Source organism: Cinclus cinclus, chromosome 1 (genome assembly GCF_963662255.1).
Source record: "Cinclus cinclus chromosome 1, bCinCin1.1, whole genome shotgun sequence".
Lineage (NCBI taxonomy): Eukaryota > Metazoa > Chordata > Aves > Passeriformes > Cinclidae > Cinclus > Cinclus cinclus.
In genome coordinates this window covers 28,792,740-28,808,523 of record NC_085046.1, presented here as the reverse complement: position 1 = coordinate 28,808,523, position 15,784 = coordinate 28,792,740, and the positions used below count along the sequence as shown (strand labels likewise).

Sequence of the window (15,784 nt, the reverse complement as noted above, 5' to 3'; positions counted from 1 at the left end):
CGGTTCAGCAAGATACTTGCAGCACCTAACTGTATTAATTTGTGCTTACAAAGTGCTTGTTTACTTCTGTAGGACTTTGTTGAATAGCCACAGTTTGGCATAAGCTTCTCAAAACTGTTTTATTTCTGATCCATGCTGAACCTATGTGCCTAATATGGATGTATTACTGTGGATAGGACTGTTGAGATATAAGGTTTAATAAATGAAAGAAAATGTGTTTTTGCTTAGAAATATCTAAGACTAATTTAAGATATTTTTTCTTTCTAATTGCTACAGTGTACAGACTATGACCTGGATTATGGAACTGAATGTTTGCATCTGGCTCTGAAATACTGTAAAACAAATGCCAGACTTATTGAAGGAACAGCTGACCTCTGGAAGGTAAAGAAAATAATAATATCTAGTTCTATCCATGTAATTTAAAATTAATAAAATTTGCATATTATCATAAAAAATCAGATGTGCTTTCAATTGTAATTTAGGCTTTTCTGTTTCATTTTTCAGAACTTGTCTGAGCTCTGTTTAGAGTTCATTATTGTAGCGAGACTTGGGCAGGTGTTTCTTGAAGACAGTGATTTCCTCTAAATAGGAAAAACATCTAGATATTTGAATGATCTGAGAATCTGTAAAACTATAAATCTGTAATCTCCAAAACTAAGAATTTTCTTTTACGAAATGAGTTTTCTCCTGTTATTTCTATATATTTTGCCTATTTTCCTCCACTTTTCCTATGAGGGCATCACTTCTTTCTGATGCCAAATACCAGACTATCAACAATTTAATTTTTAGAGTAGTTCATTACATTCCATAACACTGTAATATTTAAGACATCTTCAAATAATCTTTTAAGTTTTTTAAACATAATTTACCTTTTCTGGTAATCTGGTAGGTTCCTGAAGACTGACAAAACAGCTGTGTGTACAGGTGCCAAAGTATTTGTCCCTTCTACTTCAAAGTATCACATATCATTGTTTTGGATGGTGGCACATTATTTGTTTTTAGTAGCTGTTGTGTCAATAAATTTTAAAGTTTTTTATTATTTTTTAAAAAATTTTATTCCTTACCACATCTGGAAACAGCTCAAATCATTGCATGTGTCTTTGACAGTAAATTTCCTCCAATGAGACATAATTTCTAATAGTATAACCATAGATCTTACAAAAAAAGGCAGTTTCCTGGATCTGCAGTGCAAGTTTCCTGTGCAATTTAAGAGCGAAGTTTACTTGTACATTGGTTGCATACAGAATTTCTTTTGATGTCTTGTTGGGGGCATACAGTCTTTCTGAAGCAGTATATGGTCTGTTTTTTCTATTTAGTCTTCTGAGGGACAGATTATGTCATGCATATTTACATTACATGATTTTTTGGATGGTTTCATTTTTTTGGATGGTTTCATTGTCCACATTGCAAAGCATGGTACTTACATGAAGGGAAGAAAAATACATCAGTAATACTCTTTTAGCTGATTATAATGTTCATCTGGTTCTTTGCTGTCTGTAGATACTACTGATGTCCAGCAGATAAATGTAGCTTAGAATGACAGAATAATTAAGTCTGGATGAAATAGGTAGATGTCATCTGGTCCTACACCTTGCTGAAATTGGGACCAGGTGAGTAATATTAGGCAGTGCAGGGCCTTGTCCAGCTAAGTTTTGAATATCTGCAAGAAGGGAGATTTCATGGGGTCTCTGGGGAAGACAATTCTAATGAATACCACCTTGTATAGGGACTTTTTTCATGTTATTTCATCATCATTTCCCTTACTGCCTCTTGCACTGGCAAAAGAAGAAAGGCCAACAGAAGTCTCTGCAAAAACAGTCCAATTTATGTCCACTATGGCTATTAATTAACCCTTCCCCACCTTCCATCTTCCGTAATTTGGGCTGAACAAGCCAAGTTCTCTCACACCATCTTAGCAGCCCTCTGCTGGCTCCCATCTGTTCCTTTTTGTGTTATACTGGGGAGCCCAAAATTCAAACAGTACTCTGGAGTGTTCTCTGAAGGGCCAGACACAGGGGAGTAGTCCCTGTATTACCTGTAATGAGGGCTGCTTCCTTACTGATACAGCCCTGTTGGATTCCTTTTCTCCACTGCTCCCCACTGCTGGCTCATGCTCAGCTTGTTCAGAAGGTCCTTCTCTGTAAAGGCTGTTTTCTGTATTTCAAGATGAGCATGGACTGCTGCTGCCCAGGATCATTCTGTCCCAGATGCAGGATGCTGTATTTGTATGTTTGTTACAGACCACAAAGTTTCTCTCAGCTCCTTTTTCTAGGCTTTCAGGATCCTTCTAAATTACTGTTGGACCCTTGAGCATATTGAATGAATACTTGTTCATTTGTTGTCATCTACTAGTTTTCTGAGGGTATTTCCCCTTTCTCAGGTTGTTCATAAAGATATTAGACAGTATTGTCCCCAGTATCAGGCCCCAAGGAATAGCATTAGTAACCAGTCCCCAGTTTCATTTGGACTTGAACTTGTGCACATCTTTGTTCTAAAAGAGACTTGTTAAAGTGTCATTGTCCAACACTCTTTATGAAACAAAATCCTGATGCTGTTAACTTCATGCATGTGGGACCCATTGAAGTAGCACTAGACTTTAAAGAAGCCTATAAACATTTGTAAAACGATAATGTGAAAAGGGAAGTCCTCCCCCAATGGAGGAAAGAGCAGCAGAGACATTGTGTGATAAACTGTCTGCAGCCCCCATTTCCCATCCTCATGTGCCACTGGAGGGGAGGAGGTAGATAAAATTGTGAGTTAAGTTGAGCCTGGGGAAAGAGGAGGGGTAGGGTGAAGAAGTTTTAATATCTTGTTTTATTTCTCGTTATCCTGCTCTGATTTGGTTGGCAATAAGTTAAACTAAATTAAACTAATTTCCCTGAGTTAAGCCTGGTTTGTATGATCTTTCCCAGCCGATATCTCGACCCATGAGCCTTTTGTTATATTTTCTCCCCCCTATCCACTTGAAGAGGGGAATGGCAGAGCAGTTTTTTTGGGCACCTGGTATCCATCCAAGGTCAACCCATCACAGTCTCAGTGTTGACAGTGTTGTGCAGAGTCTGACAGTAGCAAGAGCACGCATTTATCTGCAGACACTGTGCTGCAGGCAGTGTAGAGCAGTGAATATTTTACATGCAGTAAACACAAAGATTCTGGTGCCAGGTCATTAAAGTACCTTCTCACATCCTGTGCTTTGTCTAATTTTGTAGCTAAAAGTCATTGATGTTTTCTGTGGCTTGTAAAGACATTAAAAGTGAAAGGCTTCAAAATGACAAGGTCTGTAAAATATGACATTGTTTCTGCAGGAAATACTCATTTCAGTTGAGAGCCTACAGAGCAATACAGCTCCTTCTTGAGTAGCACCTGGTGTTAGTCACTCTGTACCCAAGTGTTTGGCAGTTGGCTTGTAGCAGTACCATTAAAAAAGAGAATAGTCATGCTTGGTCTGCAGTTTCATGGAGTGCAGAAGACTGCCAGTTTTCTCAAGTGGTGCTTGCTTATAAAATGATTAGGAACTATTGCTGTTACTAATCAGCTCTCAGAAACAATTGTCTTTCCTTAGCTGTCATAACACTGTAATTTGTAAAATGTTGTTATTATTTTCTGCTAGGTTTTTAATGCTGACCTAAATGAAATTTCATATGCCAAGAACTGATGTTCTCTTAATGGCTTCCGTCTTATATTTTCAACACAAGGCAAAAAGATATTCTGTCCAGATAAGTGAGAACTGAAATAAATAATCATTGTTCAGTTGAGGTTTCAGAGGATGCATAACAGAAGAACTGCAGTCAATTAACAGCTTCTAAAGTTCGAGTATTAAAAACCAGGTTCATCCTATGAGGACCTAGAATCTTTAAAGAGCAGATCAGATACTTGTAAGAACTCAGTTTATGCATGAGGTGCGCAACCTACGTAGCATTAAATGACTCAAAACTGTGGGAAAATGTTATGTGTATTTGAATATCATCTTCTTGAATTAACACTAATTATTTTACCCGAGCACTTGTACATTAGGGAAAGTAACATTTCAAAGTCACTGTTGGAGCTAAATCCAAGAGATTGTTTATTTTCTGGGAACAAATTACAAAATTAAAATAATTCTTTGTAGTGAAAACAACCAAATAATTCAAATTACTTCAGTGTTACAAATATTTATAAGTTCTATTTTAAAGATAGTTCTTACATATCTATAAGATATTTTCATCAGGATGGCAAAAAAAAGAAATGGAAAGTCTCTAGCAACACCACATTTTCAGTTTCTCTGTGTTTGATACCTTGGAAGTAAAATTACCTCGAATATTCTGGGGCAATATTCTCTTGAAGTGTAAAATGAGCTAACAGAATGTATTCGCTGTACTCCAACATGTGTGTGTGTGTGTACTGTAGATAAAAAATTCAAGGTAAAAACACTTTTTAAAAATTGTGACATATTTATAGACAATGTTGACAACGTGAAAAATCCTCACTATTTCTAAAAAGCAACAGATTATTTTCTAATCCTATAAAACTATCCCATACAAAGGATATCTGTACAATGTCTTAGTATAAGAGGGAAAAAACTTCATTAAACTTCATTAAATGCAGTACATTTGTGTGTGTGATCATAACTTTGTTGTATTTGTTGGGTAAAGAGTTGTATTTTTGCATTTAATGTATATTTTTGTAAGTCTGTAATAAGTAAGACTGTTCTGCCTTTCCTAGAAGCAAGTCATGTTTTCATGTTCTGTGGCTGTGAGGTGGTTGTGTTGAGTTTTAATATTTGGCCTAGTGATATTCTGGATTGCATCAATAAAGTTCTGAAAATCTTGGATATTCAAGAGGACAAAATAAAAATTAATATTATCACATGAAAAATGAGAATTTGAGTAATTTGGAGCCTGTGAATTTGATATTGATCAGCAAAACAAAAGGGTGTGCTGCTACAGGCAAAACTTGATCGATAAAGAGTCATGGGATTAAAGTAATTAATGTCAACCAACATGGAATTTATTTATTTAGTGAAATCGACTTCAGGACTTTATTACAAGACTATAATTTTGGTTGATAAAAATGGTAGTGCTGTTACAACGTACAACTGGCAGAAGTATGGCTTGTTAATACATGACATCTTAATTAAAAATAGGATGACTGTAATTGTACTAGTTCTTATGAAATAGATGAAAAATTAGATAATTGATATATTTCAAAAGATAATTCTCACCATGTCTCACCAGTTTCTGCAGAAACTGTTGTTTCCTTTAAGGTATTTAACAGTTGTCTGATAGTTTGCAGACAAAGATTTAAGGATTTGTAAATAAAAATATAATCGATCAGAAGTAACCTATATATAAGGATTACTTAGGAAACATTTTCAACAAAGAATATGCTTTTCATTGCAGCCAAATATAAATAACTGATTTTAGAAACAAAGGAAGTGTAGGTCATATTTAGTGCATTGTTCTTGGAAGGCAGTGAATTTGAATGTGGTGTAGGCACCATAGAGAATAAGAAGTTTCCACCATGTGTGGGCAAAATACAGTATGTCAGCTATGGGTAGAGAAACAATATGAAATTAGAAAAGAGATATTCTGGTATTACAAGTTCATCTAGAATTCTATGGACAGATCTGGGTTCAACCTCCATGCAACTGTTATAAATAGGGACCATTCAGGGAACTGAATTTAGCATTTTAGTCAAATTGAAACAGGTGTAGAAAAACTCTCCCTCCTTGACTGGTAAGGGGTGGTCATAGATGGTATCTGGAAGGGCTTTTCTGTAAACTCTGCAATTTTCATGAAACCTATAGGAGCTTGTATCTGAAATTAGCTTACAGAATCAAAGATTATGAAAGAAGTACAAATGAAGTATTGTGATACTGTCTTCGATGATTTATTTCTCTAGGAAAAAAAGAAGAATTTACTTATGTCTGTCTCAGAATTTTAGAAGAGATTTTTCTAAAGGTTCATTCTTTTTATTCTCCTGTGCTGTTTTCTTGAAGACTGCACCTACCATTTTGTTAGATCAGACTGTTTAAATTTGTGCCACAAAGAGACTGTTAATGTTAGTATGTGATCATTTCTAACAGACTTTAGTCTTGTTTCTTGAAGGGTTTTGAGATTATAATCTGTTACACTTTACTGAAAGTTCAGTATAGTGGCCTTCTAGAATCTGGTGAATAGAAAGAAACTTTGCAGCAAAATCAGTCACTCGGTCACTCTATCCTTAAATCTAACTTTAACACATTGATTCTTCCCAACACTAAGTAAAAATGTAAATGTCTGTATGTAAAGTCAGACTCCTAAGATTTAGCAGGATAGATTCATTCTCTGGCTGCTCTTCCTACATGACAAACTGTAGGGAAGTAAGTTAGTTTTTAATTTTAAAAGAATATAATGCATTGGGGAAATCATGAGATGTTATCCATCAGTGTCTGATGGAGACATAATACAGAGCTTAATTTATGAGATTGAAAGGAAAATAGTTACAAGAATCCTTACATTAAAATAAAATGATCACTTACTTGGACACTAAGATGCTGATACTATTAGTGGTGTCTTGCTGTAAGATTTATCTTACAGCACTAAAGCTTTTGGAATTCTGTTCAGTTCATTTCAAAAAGAAAGAAAAAAAATATTCAGACTCTAGAGAAAAAAAAATTCAGAAAGTCCAGTAAAATTTTATGTAGCATACAATGAATTTGCAGTAAAAACAAATACAAATATTTAAGAGTCATGTCAGTTCAAGTCACTGCTTGTCATTGTGAAGACGTTGCTAGCAAAGACTGTTAATGTCTTGGGTAGATGCTGACTTTAATTTTCTGTTATTTGCAAAGCCTATTATTGTGACTGTCAGCCATCATGAGGGTACGAAGACAGATATGAAGGGTGTTTTTGCAAGTACCAAGTAAATATTCAGCCTCTTATTGTTCATCAAACTTGATCTGATTAATGTCTTCAAGAAGAATTTGATGTTTATTAATTCTCTGAAAGCTCATGCAGTCTACTTGTAGTCTCACTGACTCCCACTGGTTAATTGGACTCGTTAACAGTAACAGTCTTTCATTACTGAAAAATTGCACCTATATTAGTAAAAGCAATAACAAGGTTTCTCCCTTGCTGTCATTTTTATGATCTTAAGTCCTGTTAAAAATTAATCTATTTGCAATAAAATTAGAGTAGAGTGGATGTGTAAAAAAATAGATGCCTTATCATGTTTTCATGATTTTTCAAAGGATTGAAAATACTTTTAAGTTTCAAATGAGTTCTAAGCAGATCTAAGTGTTTGGAAAAGGGATTTTCTCAAGTCTCCAGTAGTTTCTGCAAACTCTGTTCTCATAAATTGCCAGTGATATTTTACCAAAATTAAGAAATTGACAATATCACTTGTTTGTGGTGTTTAAAATATAAAGAATTGCCTTCAGGCCATTGTTTTATTGGTTTTACATTCCTTCCTGCTGTGTTAAATCTAATGAGGCTTGTCTGTCCTTTAGGTGACCTACAAGCGAGATCTGTATGCAGCTGAATCAATCATTAAGGGTATGTATTTGTCCTTGTGACTGTCAGTTTGCATATTCCTGATTCTAATTAAGAATTTTGTGTGTGATAGTTTGAAATGTCTTTAAGAAAAGTTATATGATGGATAAGATGTGCCTAGGCAAGTTGTTTTAGCTTTTTTACTGGAATCTTTGTATTAGGCATATTAATCTTTATTTACTTCTCTCAGAATACAGAACCTTATAAAAAGCTGTGTATATTACAGTCAAATAGAGATTAATTTTGAAGGGCCTTATAAGGAATAAACAATTTTTTTCTTTCATTTGCAGATCAGTTCTGAATATGTTCCATCTTTGTGTTGTACATAGTAGAATGAAAATGAAATATTAATACCTTTGCTGTTTATTAACTTCTTTGCTGTTTTGCATACAGGCAGTTGTTGAGTAAATTGATATAGCAGTTATGAGATATTGAGGTATTTCATTAATTTATAAATATTTTGTTGAACAGTTTAACTTTTTTTTTTTTGGTGACAGCAGTTTCATGCTAGTTTAACATGAAACTGGATTTAGCCTTTATTTAGATGGGCTCACTCTAAAAACAGTGCAGTACTGTATAATGAGATGGTTCTTGTAAACTGATGGGCAGTGATTCAGGGGACCCTTGCCTGAATCCTTGTTGAGAACTGAGGGATACAACCCCAGAAACTGATGAAGAGAAAGGGATTTGCCTTTGGATTAAAAATTCCTTTCCAGAGAAAAGAATGCAGTTCCTATTTAAGAAAATCAGAGTGAAACCTGTGTGCTCTTGGGGCAGTGTGTGACTGGCTAGTTGTTCACTTTGTTATTACAGTGGGCAACTATTTCATATTAGATGCAATGTTAGAACTACTTAACTGAATTTTTCAGGCACTAATAAAACAGATAGAACTGGGAAACCTGGAAATTTCTGGTTCTCACAGGCAATGGGCTTTCATCTTCATAGCTAGAAGCCTGGTATTTTTGAAAATCCTACTTTTTATAGGATTCTTGGAAGTTCCACACTCCTAACTTTCACGCTTAGGAATTCCAAATATTTTGAAGGAAAGAAGGTGGCAGGGAGTAGTTGACATGAATTTACAAACCAGGAATTATGCCTGACCAACACAATCACCTTCTAAAATGAAATGTGTAGCTTGGTGGTTGAGAGGAGAGTGGTGGATATGGTTGACTTGATTTCAGCAAGGCTTTTGACAGTAGGTCCTATGATGTTCTCATTGACAGTCTGATGAAGAAGAGACTAGAAAAGTGGATGTGGATTGAAACTGGCTGAAGTGTCCGGCTCAAAGAATAAAGTCCAGTTGGAGCCCAGTCATTAGTGGTCTATCCTAGGGTTCCATGATAGTTAAAATCTTCACTAGTGATCTGAATAAGAGGGCAGGGCACCCTTAGCAAGTCTGCAGATAATGTAATATTGGGAGGAGTAGTTGATAGGCCGTGTGGCTGTGCTGCCATTCAGAAGGACCTTGATAGGGTGGAGAAATGGGTGAACAGGGGTCTCATGAGATTCAGCAAGGGGAAATGCAACTCCTGCCCTTGGGAAGCACCATTACAAGCTGGGGACTGACCAGCTGGAAGGCAGCTCTGCAGAAAAGGCCCTGGGAGGTCTTGGTGGACAAGAAATTGAACAGGAGCTGTCAACACACCCCTAAAATGAACAGGGGCTGGCAACATGCCCTTATGGCAAAGAAGGCCAACAGCTCCCTGGGCTACAATAGACAGAACATTTACCAGCAGGCTGAGGAGGGTGATCCTTCCTCTATGTTCAGCACTGGTGAGCTCACATCTGGAGTTTTGGGTCCAATTCTGGGTTTCCACATCAGGGGAGAAATGGTCATATTGAAGAGAATCATGCAAAGAACCATGACAATGATTAAGTAATGGAACATCTGTCAAAAAGAATATGCTGTGAGGGCATGGACTGTTGTGTCTGTAGAAGAGAAGGCTCACAGGGATCTTAGCAGTGTGTATAAATGCCAGATGGGGCACAGTGAAGAAGATGGAGCCAGTGGTCAAAAAATTACAAACTTGGAATGAAACTAGCCTTCATCCAAATGAATTTCCATGTTCCTGTGTATACAAGGGCTTCAATAATCTCATAGCTCTTTAAAGGAGATTAGTTATATTAGTTTATATACATATATATATATATATATAAATATGCAATGTTACCACATTTTTTTTTCCTTAAAACCAGTACAGTCTTTTTCAGCAGTTGCATTTAATACAAAGCTTGTGTAGTTTAATGTAAAAATGAAGACCTTCATGGTGGTCAATCAGGATGATCCCCTTACTTATCTAATGTCCCTTTGCTGTGGCAGTGTGCAATATATATGCTTCAGTAAGCACAGTCATTATGGTGGTCTCTATAAAAATATTGTTGAAGTTTAGATTTACTTCTTGCTGCATTGCTTGAGTTCAGGAAGCAGAAGCTGTGCATGCTCTTTGCTTGTTATGCAAGCAGTATAATGAATCCTTCATAGCAAATGAGGACACTGCATAACAGAGCTATTATACATAATTAATTATCTTTAATGGGGTTTTGAATTGGCACTGTTAGTCCTCCAACAGCAGTTTCAAAATTGTGCCTTATCTATTTTGTGCCCTTCAAAAGGCTTAAAATCTCAGATCTTCACATGGCTATAGCAAGAATTATTTTGGTAGTGGACAGTTGAACCATGTAAATTAATATTAGGCAGATGATTTATGCACAGTTCATTCCACACTTAAAGCATATTTAAAGGGAGGATATATTTTTGTCCTTTGGAACATCATCCTGATGTACCCCTGTATGGCATAATTTTGTCTTATATCTGTTAGTTTTACAGAAGAAATGTTATTAGCTGTATTCTGCTGTGTTGTGCTGCACCTATGGGAAACCTTCAAGGACAGGTCACCTTAGAGAATGGCAACCATCCTACAAGCCAAGGCATGCGCAGTTAGGCCTTTCCTGCAAGCTGGATAATTGACTATATCACAGTGTCTGCTTTTCTTGAGAGTTCAGAACCCACTATGTGGTGCTGTATTTTAGAATCACAGAATCATAGAATGGCCTGGGTTGGAAAGGACCTTAAAGACCATCTATCTCCAAGCCCATGGCCATCAGCAGGGGCACCTTTCACAAGACTGAATTGCTCAGAGCCCCATCCAACCTGGTCTAGAACACTTCCAGGGATGGGGCATCCACAACTTCTCTGGGCAAGCTGTGCCAGTGCCTCACCACCCTCGCAGTAAAGATTTTCTTCCTAATATCTAATCTGAATCTAATCTACTCTCATTTTGAAGCCATTCCCTATCACTACATGCTCTTGTAAGTGACGTGCTTATCACTTTTTGTGTCATGTAGAGTGCCTGAGGGGGAAGTCCTACATGTCAAGTTGAGTTGCAAGATGCCAGCTCTCTAAATGCCACCTTTCATGCAGTAAAGGTCCTCCTGAGATATCTCAGAAGCTGAATGCATGGCTAGGAGGGCACCAGGTACTAAGGGCTCTGGCCTCACACTGCTCCCTACTGCTGTTTCAGTCTTCACAGCTGATTTGTTTATCATTAAGTTACCCAGTTTACTGTGCTGGATGCACATTTTATCTCTGGATGAATTCAGTAGTGATGAAGAACTTTAGAGTGCACGCATATAATTTTGTGACTACAATTCCAAATTTTATGTCATCTGCAGTTTAGTAGTGATCAAACCTTTTGGTTTTTTTCAGGAATTCAACAAATTTCAGCTTGCTAAACTTGACTCAGGTGGAAATAAGAAAAACATGCATCCCTACATGCATTTGTTTTACCTTACATATTTATATGCATGCATATCATTCAAGGCAACACAAATAAACATTTCATTGCTGTAAATAGACTAATTAGTTATTTTTCTTTTGAGACTGTTTTCTTAAAACATTTCTTTTTAGTTTCCTAACTTCCTCAATTCTCTTTTATAACTTTTATAAAAAGCAAATTTAATGCTTTTCTTTAGTTAAGCAGGTACAAACTTGTAGAGTATGCAGACAAGGTGGCACACGCCTATTTTTAATAGTCTTGAAGTAAGAAAACATTGTCTTACAATAGGGGTGACTCATCTAGAAATGTAGTTAAGATCAAGCTAATACAAAACATCCTAAAAAAAATTCCATTAGGATTACTGCCCTCGAGGTAGATAACTTTGAACTCTCGTTCCAACATGTAAACTTTAAATGGTGCTTCTCAGAAGAAGTTTGTAACTTACAGTTTGACTCTCTGTCCTCCTCCTCCTCCTTCTTGTTTTTCTTTTCTCAAGGGCCTTACTTCATAAATTGCTTTTTTGCAAGAGCGTGCATTTGCAGGTTGGATAATTTGCTCTCACATTTGGCTAAATAAGTATCTGTTGATGTAGATAAAATGATGATTTTTGCAAGTGCTGAGAAAAATATTGTAATGCATTCAAACTGTTTATGATTGTTGGGAGCTACATATTATGACTTGTGTTCTGTGAAGAAACCATGTGACTTTTAATAAAAATAAAAGTTGAGATAAGCCTTCTTTAGCAAAGGACAGAGATCTTATGTGAGGTAGGCTGCATTTTCATGGGCGTGCTCCATGACCCAATGGCTGTTCTCTGCTCTGAGCCAAAGCAATAAACTGGCAGGTGGGGAATACTCCTTGGAATAGCTACTATCATGTGAAAACAACCCTATTTTCTTGCCTTCTACCACAAAATGTTTCTTTATTTCCTGTGTACTAATATTGGTAGGGTCAGTGTTAAGTTTGATTTTTAGTTTTTGTGGCTACAGAGATGTGGGGAATGGGTAAACAACAACAAAAAATGTTAGATATTTTTGGTTACCGATATTATTCAAATTACAATTCCAGCTCATTCTGTTGAGTGTGAATGAATTCTTGGCAGTATTTATTTAATTTTTCTTATATTTATAGCAGTAGCATCTCATAACAAAGATGTTTCTAAAGATGCCTGAGGAAACCATACTGAATTTCTAGACTAGTCAAGTCATTGCGACGTAGTAAGTGCAAATGGAATTCTGATAAATTAATTTACTACTTGGAATTCACTGCAAACTTCAAAAGCATTTCGATGATTAGGATGTGCTTCCAAAATAATAGGAATCGTAATAGTAGATTAGAATGGTGTGGTACGAGCTTGTTTCCAAAAACGTGTATGTACACACATATATGTGCAATTAAGAGAAAAAATTTATGTCCGTAGGCTAAAACCTACTGCCATTCAGATAAGTTTTTTTTCTTATGGTATTAATTCTCTAGGATATGATATTTATTATCTTTATTCAAATAAAGTATGATTTTAATTGCTGCTTGTTTGTGGCATGGTCTTAGAAGGTAAACTCTTGTGCACCTCTTAGAAGGTAAACTTCTAAGTCTTCCATTAGAGTACACTTAATACATTATCTAACTATGGTATTTTCATAAACATGCACGCATTTTAATTTATAATTGGGTAGGATCCTAGGATAAGGACTGTGGCAGGTGTTGCTGAATAATAATGTGATCTAAAGCTTTCAGGATATCAAAGGAAGGTGTGGAAAAATTGAAAATTACATTTTCTGATGTAGAAGAAAATAGATTTAATGGAATAAATTCTGAAATCTTGTATCAGTTTTGGCTTTAATGAAGAAAACTCCTGATAGGGAAATTTAATGTTTAAATTTGACAGTGTAAAATTTAAACTATTTTTTGTTTCATCAAAAGTATGCTCTGAGTGTATGTTAAAAGTGTTGAAAGGGATCAAATGTGATGCCTGTGAATAGGGAACACTACTCCATTATCAGGTACAGCTGGAATGACCCTGGCAGTAAATGGGTGATGTGTGTTGGGGAGAGGAAGTTTCCAGGGACATAATAAGTTTAAATAAGTAGAGGAAGAGGAGGCCAAAGTAAGGTAGAGAGTCTGATATGGAATGTGATAGTGAGACAACAACTGAAAAAGCACTGGGCAGATGAAAAAGAAATTATGGCAGAAACTAGTTAAGTAGAACTGTGGCTCATTGTGGAGGAACAGGAAGAAACACAAAAACCCAAGCAAGGGAAGTTCCGATTCAATAAAAGGAATAACCTCTTTCACCCTTAACAGACAACTAAGCAGTGAACAGGTTGCCTGGAGAGATCATATGTCAGAGCAGTAAGGGGCTGAGTGACCAGGTCTGACCTCATGGGTGATCCTGCTTTGAGAAAGAGTTGAATGAGAGACTTCCTGAGGTCCCTTCCAGCCTCAATTATCCAGCGGTCCAATGGAAAACAAAATGCTTTTAGATGAGTCTTAAAATTCTTTGTGACATGGCCAAGTCATGGCTTTCTAGAATGACTGTTTTTTTCACCCAAACAGAATTCTGAAAATCAGGGATGAAATGCTGCACACAGTCAATTTTAGTGGTAAGAAGCAAAACTCATGGAATCCCTGGAGTTACAAGCCAGCACTCCACTGTGCTGTCTGGGTTCAGTGTGACTACACTGAGTGACAGAGCTCCATCATCTTAGCAGGAGTGGGACATGGGCAGTCTTGAGAAGGAAGGCTCCACTCAGTCTTCCTTATCACAGTGCAGCAAAGGTGATGTCTAAATGTACACATGGATCTTTTTTGACGACTTGAAATAGTTTGGATTTAAAGGGAAGTTGAGTTTCAAACCTCAACTAGAACAAAATTGTTGCTTTGCTATGATGATTTTATAAATGATGATTTCCCAGACTCCCTTTACTCTTTTCCTTGATCATTTAAAAGCAGGGAGCATCTTTTCAATGTGTGTATTATCATTACTTTAAGGGTCTCCTACTTTATTAACATACTTTCCCTGTATAACATTATGTTTCTTCTCCAGATAAAAAATACAGTTTTCCAAACTTCATTGGTTTTTCTCTCTTCTTTATTAAACTCAGGCTGCAAATCTTAGTTGCTTTTTTTATAATTGCCTCTCCTTTCTCATTTATATTACAGGAAATTAGAGATCTAAGAGGGCTGGAGAGAGAGAGGGAGATGGGTTTTTATAGCTGCAGCCTTTGAGCGGTCTTTTGTGAGAATACTTCTGACGCTGTTGATTACAGACTTCTTTTTAAAAAGAACTGTTTGAGCCTAAGTTATGGTGCCTTTTTGGATTCCACAGCCTTCTTCCACATGTGAATTTTTTTAATAGCTCCAATCTGACCTTCTTCATTGAATTACTTAGTTCAATAGAGTCTGAGTTCTTGAAATCTGATATGCTAGTCTGGTTTATTATGTATATCTATCTTGTATCTGCACTTTGTGTACAGTACTAAATTCAAGTGGCTCTTGCTCTGATTTAAATCTACCCATTAGTTTCTTTCTGCTGATAAGAAATTAATTCAATATGGTTTTCCATTTTTCAGACTGTAAAGTTACTCTCTATTAAGTAGAAGCCAACTGTGATGCATGTTCAGTATGCTTTTACCCAGTGAATCTATGGGAAGATAATTTTCTCCCACAGTTGTGGTATCCTCTGATTTCCAGTCCTGTGAGAACTGGCCATGCATTTTTTTAATTCTCATTTCCATCTGGTTGTGATGGTTTATAAGCAGATGTTTATTGTTCTCTCCCTTTCTTCCTCCCTCCCCATTCTTGCTGACTTAATACAAAGTCAGTTGCCACCACTATTTTTGTTGCCACGTTATAAATATTGGACATAATAAATATCCATGATTCAAAAAATCATTCTAATTATCTTTTGGAATTCTCAGCAGTTAATTCACTTTTCCTGCTCACAGAAAATTGCTTAAAAATCACAAGTCACTTTCTAATAATGTTAACTCTACAGCAGCTTTAAAATTAATTTTCAGGTATTTATGTCTATTTTTATAAAGAAGTCTGTGGGTTTACAATAGAAAGTGGGATATTTCTGCACTACTGAAGTTATGCATCTTATTGAACATATTGTGTGGTATGTAATTGTAGAAATAACTTTCCACATGCAACAAATATGTATTGTTTATATCCAGACTTGTTTGAAGACCAGTTAACCCATGTTTTTATAATTTTTCTTGTCTTTCACTCCGAATTTATTTTGTGGTGGTGTTTGGTATATTTCTGTCTCTGGAGTTTCAGTGAAGTCTGATTTAAAAATAATTAGACTTTATGTGTGTGAAATTTCTAGTTGCTTATGGAATGGCTAACCCAAAAACATTGGAAATCTTGTGTTTTGTTCTGCATGTTAATTCAGCATCTAAAGGATAAAGTCCTGAATTAGACTCGAGAGTTTCAGAATTGAATTTTGATTTGTTACCTTAAAGAAAGGAAAATGCTCACTGAATCTAAAACCTG

At 36.1% G+C, this 15,784-nt stretch overlaps 1 protein-coding gene across 1 annotated transcript in view; it reads left to right on the top strand.

The window, feature by feature from the left end:
- The window catches only part of CRPPA (CDP-L-ribitol pyrophosphorylase A), a 105,934-nt gene that overhangs the window by 38,884 nt on the left and 51,266 nt on the right, over nucleotides 1-15,784 (top strand). Inside the window, exons 4-5 of the mRNA XM_062495383.1 lie at nucleotides 277-381; nucleotides 7,469-7,514. Of these exons, the coding sequence (XP_062351367.1) occupies nucleotides 277-381; nucleotides 7,469-7,514 (151 nt within the window). The remainder of the gene's footprint in view (nucleotides 1-276; nucleotides 382-7,468; nucleotides 7,515-15,784) is intronic.